At 39.1% G+C, this 12184-nt stretch overlaps 1 protein-coding gene across 1 annotated transcript in view; it reads left to right on the top strand.

Moving 5' to 3' along the window:
- Positions 1 to 10227, top strand: part of ABCB5 (ATP binding cassette subfamily B member 5) — a gene marked incomplete at its 5' end in the record, with an annotated part of 82328 nt that extends 72101 nt beyond the window's left edge. Inside the window, 5 exons of the mRNA XM_079786505.1 lie at positions 1103 to 1259; positions 2051 to 2248; positions 4079 to 4285; positions 7027 to 7173; positions 8758 to 10227. Coding sequence (XP_079642631.1) covers positions 1103 to 1259; positions 2051 to 2248; positions 4079 to 4285; positions 7027 to 7173; positions 8758 to 8955 — 907 coding nt within the window. The 3' untranslated portion in view covers positions 8956 to 10227. The remainder of the gene's footprint in view (positions 1 to 1102; positions 1260 to 2050; positions 2249 to 4078; positions 4286 to 7026; positions 7174 to 8757) is intronic.
- Between the last annotated feature and the right edge of the window lie 1957 nt (positions 10228 to 12184).

Below are 12184 nucleotides of genomic sequence, written 5' to 3'. Positions count from 1 at the left end.
TTGCCTAGCAGAGGTTACTGTAACTCTTCATACCCCCCACTACTGAGCTTTCCTCTCTGTTTCTCCTTCTTTGCTATACGTATGAGCAGGAAGCTAAGTAGAACACATGGCTAAGAAAGAATCAAGGCCTGACAGCCTTCAGTACAGTGATAATAAAAGCCACAGCTTTGAAAACTGCCTGAGAGACAGAGCCAAAGTCTTTACTGACCAAAGCAGGCAGGTTTCCAATAAATATTGACAGTTGGTTGATAGCTTGAAATAACAAGGGATGAGGATGCAAGCGAGGCCTCCAGCACCAGCTCTGCTCTGCTAGGCTGGGAAGCCCTGAAGAACTGTGAGTCATCACTGCAATCGGAAAGCAGCCTTCGTTAGCTAACACGAGGAGAACAGGAAAATCTTCTTTTAGTGCTCACTGCAATGGCAGCCGCCCAACTCCTGCCCCACCCCTCCCCAGAGATTATCCAGAGGAGAGGAGGACAAGATAAGAAGTCCAAATAGAGGGATCAATGACTGAAGGGATGTGAAGGAGACACGTCAAGCGAGATTTGATATTTAGGGCCTTCTGAAGATGCTAATACGGAAACAAGTGATAACAAACTCCAACACGCAGCCATCTAGAGTTCGGGCCAGCTTTCCACTCGAAACAGCACCTTGTAAGGGAGAACAGTGAACAAGGAAGTTCAAGGTCCAGTCCTACGGTTTCACAGTTATGTGACCCTAGGCAAATGGCTTGATTTCTTTAGGCTAGAGTTTCTTCATCTGTTAAAAAGTTGTATGAGTTCCTGCCCTCCTTATCTCCTAGGTGATCAGATGGCATCACGAATATGAAAACATTCACTAGTTAGGACCTTTGATCTGTGTCTCTTATCTGGAAGAGAAACTTTTAAAATTACCTGAACTTCAAAGGTTATTGTGGTGTACAAAGCGAGGGACAATAACTACGTGGTAGAAAATTACAAGAAAGATCATTATTGGGCCTTCAGCATTAGTGGTGTTGTCTGGATCAAAAGATTATATTCCTGTGCCTGCTTTTTCCTTTACTTTTAGAGTTCCATTGTTTGAAATGAACCTAACTAGATTCAAATGCTTTATCTTTTGATAGAGTTTTTACTGCAATTGCATACGGAGCTATGGCCATTGGAGAAACACTTGCTTTGGCACCTGAATATTCGAGAGCCAAATCCGGGGCTGCACATCTGTTTGCTTTATTGGAAAAGAAACCAACTATAGAAAGCTATAGTCAAGAAGGGAAAAAACCAGTAAGCACAACTATGATTGTCCACTTATTGTTAATTGTCCATATTAAGCTAATCTCTAGACTGGACTGTGTCTGGGTAGTGAAGCTGAAGGAAACCTGGGCTTTTAAGCAACTTTGTGAAGTCCAGTAGTGAAGACAACAAGAAGCGCAGATATAAAAATCTAAACAAAAGTAACAGAAACCAGCCCTGACCGGTTTGGCTCAGTGGTTTGCCTGTGGACTCAGGGGTCCCAGGTTCGATTCCGGTCAAGGGCATGTACCTTGGTTGTGGGCACATCCCCAGTGGGGGGTGTGCAGGAGGCAGCTGATTGAAGTTTCTCTCTCATCAATGTTTCTAACTCTCTCTCCCTCTCCCTTCCTCTCTGTAAAAAATCAGTAAGATATATTTTTTTAAAAAGTAACAGAAACTAATGTGCAGGCAGCAGCTCCACAGAGAGGAATATGATGTTTAAAATTAAAGTAGTGTGGCCCTAACCGGTTTGGCTCAGTGGATAGAGCGTCGGCCTGCGGACTCAAGGGTCCCAGGTTCTATGCCGGTTGGGGGCATGTGCCTTGGTTTCGGGCACATGCCTAGTGGGTAGTGTGCAGGAGGCAGCTGATCGATGTTTCTCTCTCATTGATGTTTCTAACTCTCTATTCCTCTCCCTTCCTCTCTGTAAAAAGTCAATAAAATATATTTTTTAAAAATTAAATTAAAGTAGTGTGGAAACATGTTCAATTGTCAGAAAGTGCTAAGCCAATGTGCTATAATGGGTTGCAACCTTTCTAAACACGGCCAACTTTCTTTCACAGGACACATGTGAAGGGAATATAGAGTTTCGGGAAGTCTCTTTCTTCTATCCATGTCGCCCAGATGTTCTCGTCCTCCGTGGCTTATCCCTCAGTATTGAGAAAGGGAAGACAGTAGCATTTGTTGGGAGCAGCGGCTGTGGGAAAAGCACTTCTGTCCAACTTCTGCAGAGATTTTATGATCCCATGAGAGGACAAATAGTAAGACTTAATTTAAATACAACTTCTCTGGGGATTAGTGGTGCTATTCTTAAACATTCTCTTGGGATTAAGTATCTTCACTGGTTTGGGTAGGGCAAACAGTACAGTAGTTAAAAGAAAGAAAAAAACTATCCCTTAACTAAGAGGACAAGCAAACCAATAATAGGAGTGATGGACAGGACTTTGACGCTAAGGGTAAAGACCCAAAGATTCTTCAGCCATTATGGGGGTAGACATTTCCATCTTATAAGCCATGGAATTCTTTTAAAATACAGGTGTTGGAGGACCGGCCTAGCATCCATCCCCGGGCTCCTTATTCTGTTCTAGTTTAAGACAGAGATAATAGTTTCCTCTGCTTCTCTGGCTCAGGCTTTTTGCTGTTCCCACTGACCATCTTCAACCCTTCCGCCTCCAATTCCCAAAACTTTGTGCATGATTAGGGCTAATCAGAATCAGTTCTATTAAGTCCTGCAATCTGATCTCAAAAAAAAAAAAAAAAAAAAAGGCAACCTCTCCCTCCTTTGAACTCCAAAGACTGTTTTTCTCACCTGGAACTTTTCTTACTCTACAGTATATTCATGTTTTCACTAATCCTCTCCCCCCAACCACATTATACACATACACAAACACAACCTCCTGTTCTGCCTCTTTCTTCTCACAAAAAAAGCATAAGCCTCTAAAAGTCAGACTTATATCAGTCCTTATTAGTCCTTATTTTCTTGCAATTTACAGTCTTTTCCCCATCACAGATTCTCAATGACTGTTTGCAGAATGGAAAGGTCCAAAATGGCTCCCTTTTTACCAATAATAAGTCCACAATGAGTACTGCTATTAGGTACCACTCATCTGTCTGCACATAGCATATGACACTCCCTCCTTTAAAACCCCCAATGGTTTCCCGTCACAGTTAGAGTAACCCATAGTCCATAGCATCAATCAAGGTCCTTCATGATCTGGCACCTGCCTCTCTCTCCAAACTCCTTCCCTATCACCCCCCTTTCCCCAGCTCATTGTACACTGTGTGTCTATGTTCTTTAAACTTACTTATGGGTCTTTGATCTTCCTATTATGCTGGTTAGAATGTTTTTACTCTTCTTTGCTGTCTCCTTCTCATCATTCATGTCTCGGGCTAAATGCTACTTTTAGGTAGGGCTTCTTACGTGACCCCATAGAAAATAATGCATCCACCCACATTCATCCCACATCCCCACACCCTCAATCATTCTCACTCCCATTATCCTGTCTTTATGACACTTTTTCTAGTTTGAGTTGTTAGTGTGATCATTGCCTGCCTCTCCCCACCAGAATACAAGGTGCAGGAGGGCAAGAGCTTTGTCTTATTTACCACTATTTCCCTGGTGCTAAAGAGCCCCCTCACAGAGTAGGTTGATTGATGTTATATGGACATATAAATAAACATGGCTGTGTGCAAAATGACATATTTCTACATGTGGGCTACTATATCAGCCTATACATACTCTCTTTTCTGGGCTTTAATAAAGTGGGGTCCTGTTATGGTGGAGGTTGGTCATTTTCCACGTGACTTAAGTACAGAGCAGCAGGCTCTATTCTAGACTCTGGGTAGGTCTCTAGAATATATGGCCATTCCTAGAAATGTCAAGTAAGTTTAGGAGTTGGCATTTTAGTCATTTACTCACTGTCTGCTAGATTGAGACATATGATTTATGAGCCTTCCTTGAGTAACATTATACTACTAAATAGCTTGAATGCCTAACCTTCTTGTTATGATTTGTGTGTTTGAATACAGTGAACTGTAACATGATACAGTGTTGGATCTTCACATACCATTCTCCATTCTGGTTTTGGCAGCTATTTGATGGTGTGGATGCAAAGGAATTGAACATACAATGGCTTCGTTCCCAAATAGCCATCGTTTCTCAAGAGCCTGTGCTCTTCAACTCTAGCATTGCTGAGAACATCGCCTATGGTGATACCAGCCGTGTTGTGCCATTAGATGAGATAAAAGAAGTTGCAAGTGCAGCAAATATCCATTCTTTTATTGAGAGTCTCCCTGAGGTAAGAAAATATCTGAAATCTTGAACTTCAAAGCTGCCGACTTAGCCTAAGTAGTTCAGTGAGGTTAAATGGTTGCTTTACGTGCTCCATGTGTTATACAATGTGTTTGTTACCAGCATCTAATGTAAAGTTATATGTAAAAGCAACGTTTGAAATTTTTATGTGACTATTTTTCCAAGACCAAACTATTTTAATATCCACTGAATTATTATTTAATATATTTATTATTTATTCTTCTTCTTCCTCACAGCAACTAGAGGGATCCTTTAAAAACATTAGTTTTTATGTTGAAAAACTCCTGGTTGAAAACTTCTTAATGGTATCCCTTTGCACTTACAATAAAGTTCAAATTCCTCATGTGGCTGGCAAGGCTTCCTGTGACCTGGCCCTGTATACCTCTCCAACTCCTTCCTCACCATGTGCTGGCTCTGCTCTAACCACACTGGCCTCTTTTCTATCTCATGAACACGTCAAGTTCTTCCCTACCTCAGGACATTTGCACTTGTTTTTTCTTCAGCTGGGACCTCCCTTCCTCTGGCTCTTTGCAGAACCAGCTGCTTAACTTTCAAGCCCTTTCAAATGTCACCTTTGTAGAGGCCTTCCTGGACACCTTATATAACCTTTGGGGATTCAGGAGGGTGAATACCACGGAGTTAATTTGAAGTGTGCTAAGGGTAATACATCTGTGGTATATGCCATGCAGATAACCTTCAGGCACTTGGAAATATCAACCTGGAGCATGGGAGATGAGTTGCAACACCACCTTGGTCTTAAGGCTCCTCTGAGAAACAGACCAGGTGTAGATGCGTCATAGTCCCCACAATATCACACAGTGGCAGCTCAGTGAAGCCACACCATGGCTTCTTGAATAGGACTTTGACCACTGGAACCACCCTGCAACTCCACCCCAGGGCCCCTGGGGATTTTCCAGAATGCAATTGATTTAGGATTAGATCTTTTCTATGTTCCCTCCAGGACCCAAGTAGCTTTTAGCCCCAGGTCCATATTAAGAAGCCATTGCCCCTTCATCTAATAAAACAGGTGATTTCAGGGCATTCACCATCTCAGTGTTTGCCAGAAAATTGATTCATGTTTTCAGTTTAAACAGGAAAGAATGGAACTCTATGATTTATTAAAAAACAAACCATCAGTTTAAGTATCTGAAAATGTTTTTGTATATCTACCTTTATATCTACATTTATAATCTGTTCTGCCTATGATAGGCAAAAACATCTGAATTTGATTTTCATCCAATTCATTCTTGAGACTTACATTTTCCTATAATCCAGAGAAGGCCAAAAATGCAAAGTGATTTCTAAGCTAGTCTTGTACCTTCTTCAGCTACATGGAAAAATCCATGTACAATTTAAGTGAGATTAGTTAAAAGAGCTACAAACCCATGATCATTCCCCATTCTCTGTTTTTGGTTTGAGGTTAGATCTCTACTTTAGATGGGAATTTTGCAGTGTGTGGAAATGAATGACACGTGTTTTTTTTCAGATTACCCTACCCTATAATTCCAAATTTTACAAAATACATTTTAGGAGGAAGGGGTCCAGCCTGCTAGCATTCCCAGATAAAATCTCAGAGGAGATAGTTGGAAGTCTGTTTTCTTTGTATAGCATTTCACTTCAGAAAAAATGCTTTCACTGAGCGTTAGTAATTCAGACATCCATTGTTTGATATAAAGAAAGCAACTACACATTTTAAATTAAAAAATGAGTTTTGAATGAAGTAGACACATTTGTCTTACGGCTGTGTCATAGGCTCTCTCAATACCAGCTTTGCCCCAGTGACAGTCAGATGTGAAGGGAAAGGTATCTCCATGATGCCAAGACAAAATGAACAGCATATAATCACATGCTGCATCTTCTCTGAGGTGCGGCTACAGGATCCACCTTTAGAAGGCTGTACACTTGGACTTGCTTTCCAGTAGAACAGATCCATCCTCCCATTCTTTTCGGGGTACGATAGACATGCTTTTGTTAGATAAACCGCAACCACTACTAGAAAGCAGTGTGAAACCCTGGAGGGAAGAAGATTCAATAGGACAATCTAGAAAGCAAGCAGGAGGCTGCTTTCGCCAACTGAACTGACCACTTGTGATTTAGCAGACTCCAAAGGCTGCAGGATAGGAGACATTCCCTTTACCCGTCTATAGAGGGAAACACTGGAGAAGGGGTAATTCATTAGTAAGTAGGAGAGCTGTGGAAACACTGGGAAGTGCTAAATGTGATGCCAATCTAACTTATTGCCAGGCAGCACCCTGTCACTGAGTACAGCATCCTGGCAGCTGAAGAGATATGCCTGTAGAGATTTAACAAGAGCTAAAATGAAGGGACCCAATAATTTCCTTGTGTTTAGATACTTTAAATCATGTTGACCTGAAAATAGAAGGTAATGTAACTTAATGGAAAAAGATTTGTGTTTACTTGGGACTTCTTTCTTTTTTTGCCAATTGTTTTTTCTCTTATGCTTTAATTCAAACAATTCCTTTGTAGGAGCATAATGGCAAAGGTCTGTTGCCTGTGAGTAGATTTGATATGTAAATGAGATGGTAGTGTTTACTGCTGGTTTAGCATTCATTTGCAACAAAGCACAAGAATATATTTCAGTACTTGTTGGGACACAAATTTTCCAGAGTAGCAAAATTTGAAATATTTAGATGGTTCTCACCCACAGTTGCCATGCTAATTTAAATAACCAAGCCTTACTTTCTTAATTGCATGTTCCTGTAATAGAAATACAACACACAAGTTGGACTGAAAGGAACACAGCTTTCTGGCGGCCAAAAACAAAGACTAGCTATTGCAAGGGCTCTTCTCCGAAAACCAAAAATTTTATTGTTGGATGAGGCCACTTCATCCCTTGACAATGAGAATGAAAAGGTAACATCCTCTTTTTTCATCTCAGAATATAATATTACATATGAGAGTGGAGAATCATGGAAAAAAATAAAGGTCAGTTTAGAGAAAGAAAGGCCTGGAGATAATTGTAGTCATAGGGTCACCAGTTCTAATTAAGGTTAGAGGCTGGTGAAGAGATGGGGGAAGTGGGAGGGAATTGGGACACAGGGCATCTCATGTTCTAGAAAGGTGTTCTCTCTTGAATTTGTCTCATTATCAAAAAAGGGGCCTGATACTTGAAATGTTTCTCCATTCAAAGAAAAAGCACAAGAAAATTAACTTTTCTATTTTGTTATTAGTCCCATAAAGCCAAACAAATTAATAAGGCAATCTACCTGTGTAACAAAGTGCTCTACACTTTAGTGTGGGAGCCTGCTAGTTACTCCACCTTCTATAATTAGCTCAGTTTGGAAAGGAAACCAGGAAGCAAACACATGTGATAGACCCATACTGCAAACTCCTTCAGACGTTTAATTTTGCTATGTCCTTGTCCCCTAGTAGTTTTTCACCTATTAGGCACTTATTTGTTAAATGAACATTGGTCAAATAAGAGATAATCATTAATACAAGGTAAGGCAAAAGTAGGCTTACAGTTGTTCGTATGGAAAATAATACAAGAATAAACTCTGTGTTTTCCATACTCATAACTGTAAACCTATGTTTGTCCTACCCTGTATTTATTGAGTACTCATTATTATATGCTGTCATCTCAAGCCTCATAGCAATTCAATGAATTAGATTATTTTATCATCATGCTCATTTTACAGATTAGAACACTGAGGCTTAGAAAAGTTAAGTGACTTCCCTAAATTCTAATAGAGGGCGTCTGATCTAAGAACTCATTTGGTTAACCCCACTCAGATGCTATTTGTAGATTACTATCATTCTTGATTTCCAAGGAGACCATGTGTGATGAAAAAACTTTTTTTAAAAAAATCAGATGTCTAGGCTGTTATCTTGGATTCATCAGTTACTGGCAGTGTGACCTTGGTCAAGTGACCAGGGCTTTTCAAATCTCGGTTTACTCATCAGAAAAGTAAAAATAACCCCCCCTTACAGGCTTATTGCAAAGACTTAAATAAGCTATCCATCATTGGGACATTTTATATATTCAACAAATATTGCTTTTTACCCTCCAGTCTCATTTCCTTTACACAGCCTTATGACCTCTTTGCAGTTAAGATGCTGTTTTAATCAGGAAAGTTTTACAGATAAATTTGACCAAAAAAAAAAATACTATGAGAAGAAATGAAGAAAGTAAATTAGATAATTCTACTTCCATAGAAATACACTTTCTGACTTTGAGTTTGGAACCACTTACTTTTATATACAGATAACCATTTCATTTTTATTCATTGTCACAAAAGCTTGTCTAATCAAGTCTTACTCAAAGTGTCCATAATTGCTTTTTCTAGATTTCTATTGAATAGGATGACTATTTCTCAAAGTAGGGCAACGTCCTTGGGAATAAGCAAATAAACCAAGACTGTTATTAACTGGTTTGATTTGGGCGAGTTTATTAGCATCTAACCTGAGCTGGTGATCACAAGTCCTTCTCTCTTGCAGGTGGTTCAGCAGGCCCTTGATCAGGCCAGTAAGGGGAGGACGTGCCTAGTGGTGGCTCACAGACTCTCCACAATACAGAATGCAGATCTGATAGTGGTTCTGCACAACGGAAAAGTAAAGGAGTGGGGAACTCATCAAGAGCTCCTGAGAAACCAAGACATATATTTTAAATTAGTAAATGCACAGTCGGTGCAGTGATGCTATTGGAGTTAGCACATGTTTTGATCTTTGTGTAATGCAAAGAGAAGGTACTTAGTAATCATGTGGCATGCTTTGATCTCCTAGACTGTATATATCATATCTAGAATCATGCTTTTCAAGTACAGACATGTTCTGTTTACATACCATCTTCCCTTCAGGTTTGTAAAAGCAAACAAGAATGTTCTAAACTCATCTGAGTGAGACAATGCCTGTATGCTTCACTTGATAAAAATGCTCTAGCATACTTGCTTGTAAAGCGGTTTCTGCAAAGTGAATCTATTTTCCATTGACTTCTGCATGAAACTGGGAGTATGTTCCAAGAGGGACATAAGCTGAAAGATTTTAGCAAAGAAAGAGTAAGATGTTGTTGGGCCTGTGGCATTACAGGAAAAAAAAAAAGACTTTAATTTGGAATTTTCAGCATTTTGTAACACATATTAGAGTACTTTGAACTAGTCCTTTTCTTCAGACCTTAGGAATTTCTTTCATAATATCTCTCTCATTGTTTCTCTCTTAATGAATGTCCACTGTTTCCAAAAAGTATTTCCCGTTGTTAGGGGGATAGGAGGATTACAATATAAAATTTCTGACAAATTAGGTAGTTATTTCCACTTCATCAGTAAGTGAAATGCCTCACATGATCCACCCTGAATATTCCATTATCCTGAGCTTTGGGTTTGGCAGAATAAGTCACAGGTCTACCCATGTATGAACATTTATTTACTTCAAATAAGAGCTACTTTTATTATGGGTGAATGATTAAAAATGCCTTTATTATTATTGAATCAAGTAAATTTGTTTAAATTTTATAGATACCTTATTTTATGTATATATGATTTAAAAGTTCTGTGTAAATAACAATATTGGTCACCTGAGTCGTGTTTTCCATTTACCTAAATATGTAATTTCATCTAGTGACTTTATTTCTATTCTTAATTCTATTTCTTTTCATTTACAGTAACAGTACAGCCAGCCTCTCTAGAGTGTACTCTGTCCGTCATCCACAGTCTTGTGGAGAAAATTTAAATGATGTGCGTATTATGCCACCTTTTAAAATGCAAAACAAAGATAGGGTTGGGAGTTTGAGAACCAGATGTAGTGTTCAGAGGCATTGGCCCTGAAAGCCTTGTGGCCACTGTGCTGTGCCTGGTGGTTTCTCTTCCCAGAGAGGGCAGGCCGGAGGAGGAAAGGGCAGTGCGGTATGACGTGCAGAAAGCCTCCGCAGGGGAACTGGGCTCCGGTTCTGTAATCCCTACACTCTCCATCTCATTCATAGCCCTACTTAATTTTGATTAGCATTTTATTTAAAAAGATTCTAAAGGATGCTCTCCAGGCAGCATTCTCTTAAATGAAGCCACTGCCTTCAATGGACTAAGCAAATATGCTGAGAATTGGGGTCCCAACAGTTTACCAGGATCTGTGGGGCTATCAGCTGTTAAAGGCAGAAAGTAAGTGGAGGCCAGCTGCTTTTTAGTTTAACAGTTTAAAATGCCGTGCTGTTCTCAAATGGTTTTAAAATATATTGTAATTAAAACATTGGTCTTAATGGAATCAAAGCGCCTGTCCCTAAAGTTATTTCAACCAGCTATGGAGCCGAAACCGGTTTGGCTCAATGGATAGAGCGTCGGTCTGCGGACTGAAAGGTCCCAGGTTCGATTCCGGTCAAGGGCATGTATGTTGGCTGCGGGCACATCCCTGGTAGGGGGTGTGCAGGAGGCAGCTGGTCGATGATTCTCTCTCATCGATGTTTCTAGCTCTCTATCCCTCTCCTCTCCCTTCCTCTCTGTAAAAAATAAAAAAATAAAAAAAAAAAAACAGCTATGGAATTACTTTGATGAGCTCAGAGTTTGAGGAAAACTTGTAATAATATTTTCAAAATGAACAATCATTTACACACTTTATTGGTTTTATAAGTCTGACTTTTTAATCTTTATACTTTTTCTTAAAGGAGGGTATTCTATAACTGAAAAAAATCTAAATTAAAAATTGACATTTTTACCTTTAAAAACAAAGAAAATAGTAAATTTAAATCTAGGTTTTAAATTTTAAATCACCCATTAAAACACTTACAAGTTAATTATTAAATAATAATACATTAGGTTTGTAGTTCACAGCTTGGTATTTCCATAAGGGCATTAAGCAATGAAGGCCAGATTATTCAGGGCACCAAGTCAGTAAATTAAAGATATGTTGTCTTCTTAAAGGGCCTTGAATATAGTAGATGTTCAATACTAAATACTCTGAGATTCAATTCAAAAAGACAACTATCATAGCAAGTGAAATTATTAATATTAAAATGAGGCACACACATTTACTGAAAAGCAAACCTGGTGAGCTGCAAATTGTTTTGCTTCAACAATCACATACAGATTTCTCCACTATCCTAGTAAGCCAAAATGGCATAAAGCAAAGAAGTAGCCTTCATTTATATGGAAAAACCAGACCCAACAATAACGTACCAAATCATACCAAATGCGCCTAATTACATTCAGTTTTACACTAAGCATAACACCCTTATGAGCTCTCTTAGGCTTTTCTAGTACCTTAGGACATATCTTGCTAACAGATGCACAAAATAAATCGAAATAATGCCCAGATCACAGGCAGTTCAAAGCCTTGGCCACTTGGTGCTGAGATGCTGAGTGTAGTTCCGGAGCTTGGAGGTGCCACTCTCGCTGCTCAATAAATGCTGAACACTAATTTTACTTTAAACCTTTTTTCGTAAAATTGAAAATCCTCTTCAGGTTCCTTTTGGAGAAAGAAGACAGATACTAATGTAGGTCTTTCCTAAAAAAAATAAGTGGCTTAACAGATTTCAGAAAGCAGGGATACCTGTATCACCATATCCCTGATCATAGTATGATCAGTCATTGTTGACCATAGGATAATATACTTCTATTCTTGGCTAGCTTAAGCCCATAAAAACTTTTTCTTTCCATTCACATAGTAAATGTAATTTTAATTAACTTATTTTTCACTTAATATTTAGTCTTATCATAGTTCAAGTTGGTTTTATTTAATTTTGAAATAATTTGGTACTAGAACATACATTGCCGAATTTCACATATTTCCCACAGAGCTTATCTAAATTATAATCCCCTAATCTTGAATACTTCCTGGTCTCAGGAAAACACTGATTTCTGCCAATTATGATTCACAGCCTAATACTTATCCAGATTGACCTCAATTTAAACTCGCCTAAGTATTCTTGCCCCCTGCTTCTCCT

This window comes from Cnephaeus nilssonii (assembly GCF_951640355.1).
Source record: "Cnephaeus nilssonii genome assembly, chromosome: 12".
Taxonomy (NCBI): domain Eukaryota; kingdom Metazoa; phylum Chordata; class Mammalia; order Chiroptera; family Vespertilionidae; genus Cnephaeus; species Cnephaeus nilssonii.
Note: the sequence above shows the minus strand (reverse complement) of the source record. Positions and strands in the feature narration are given on the sequence as shown.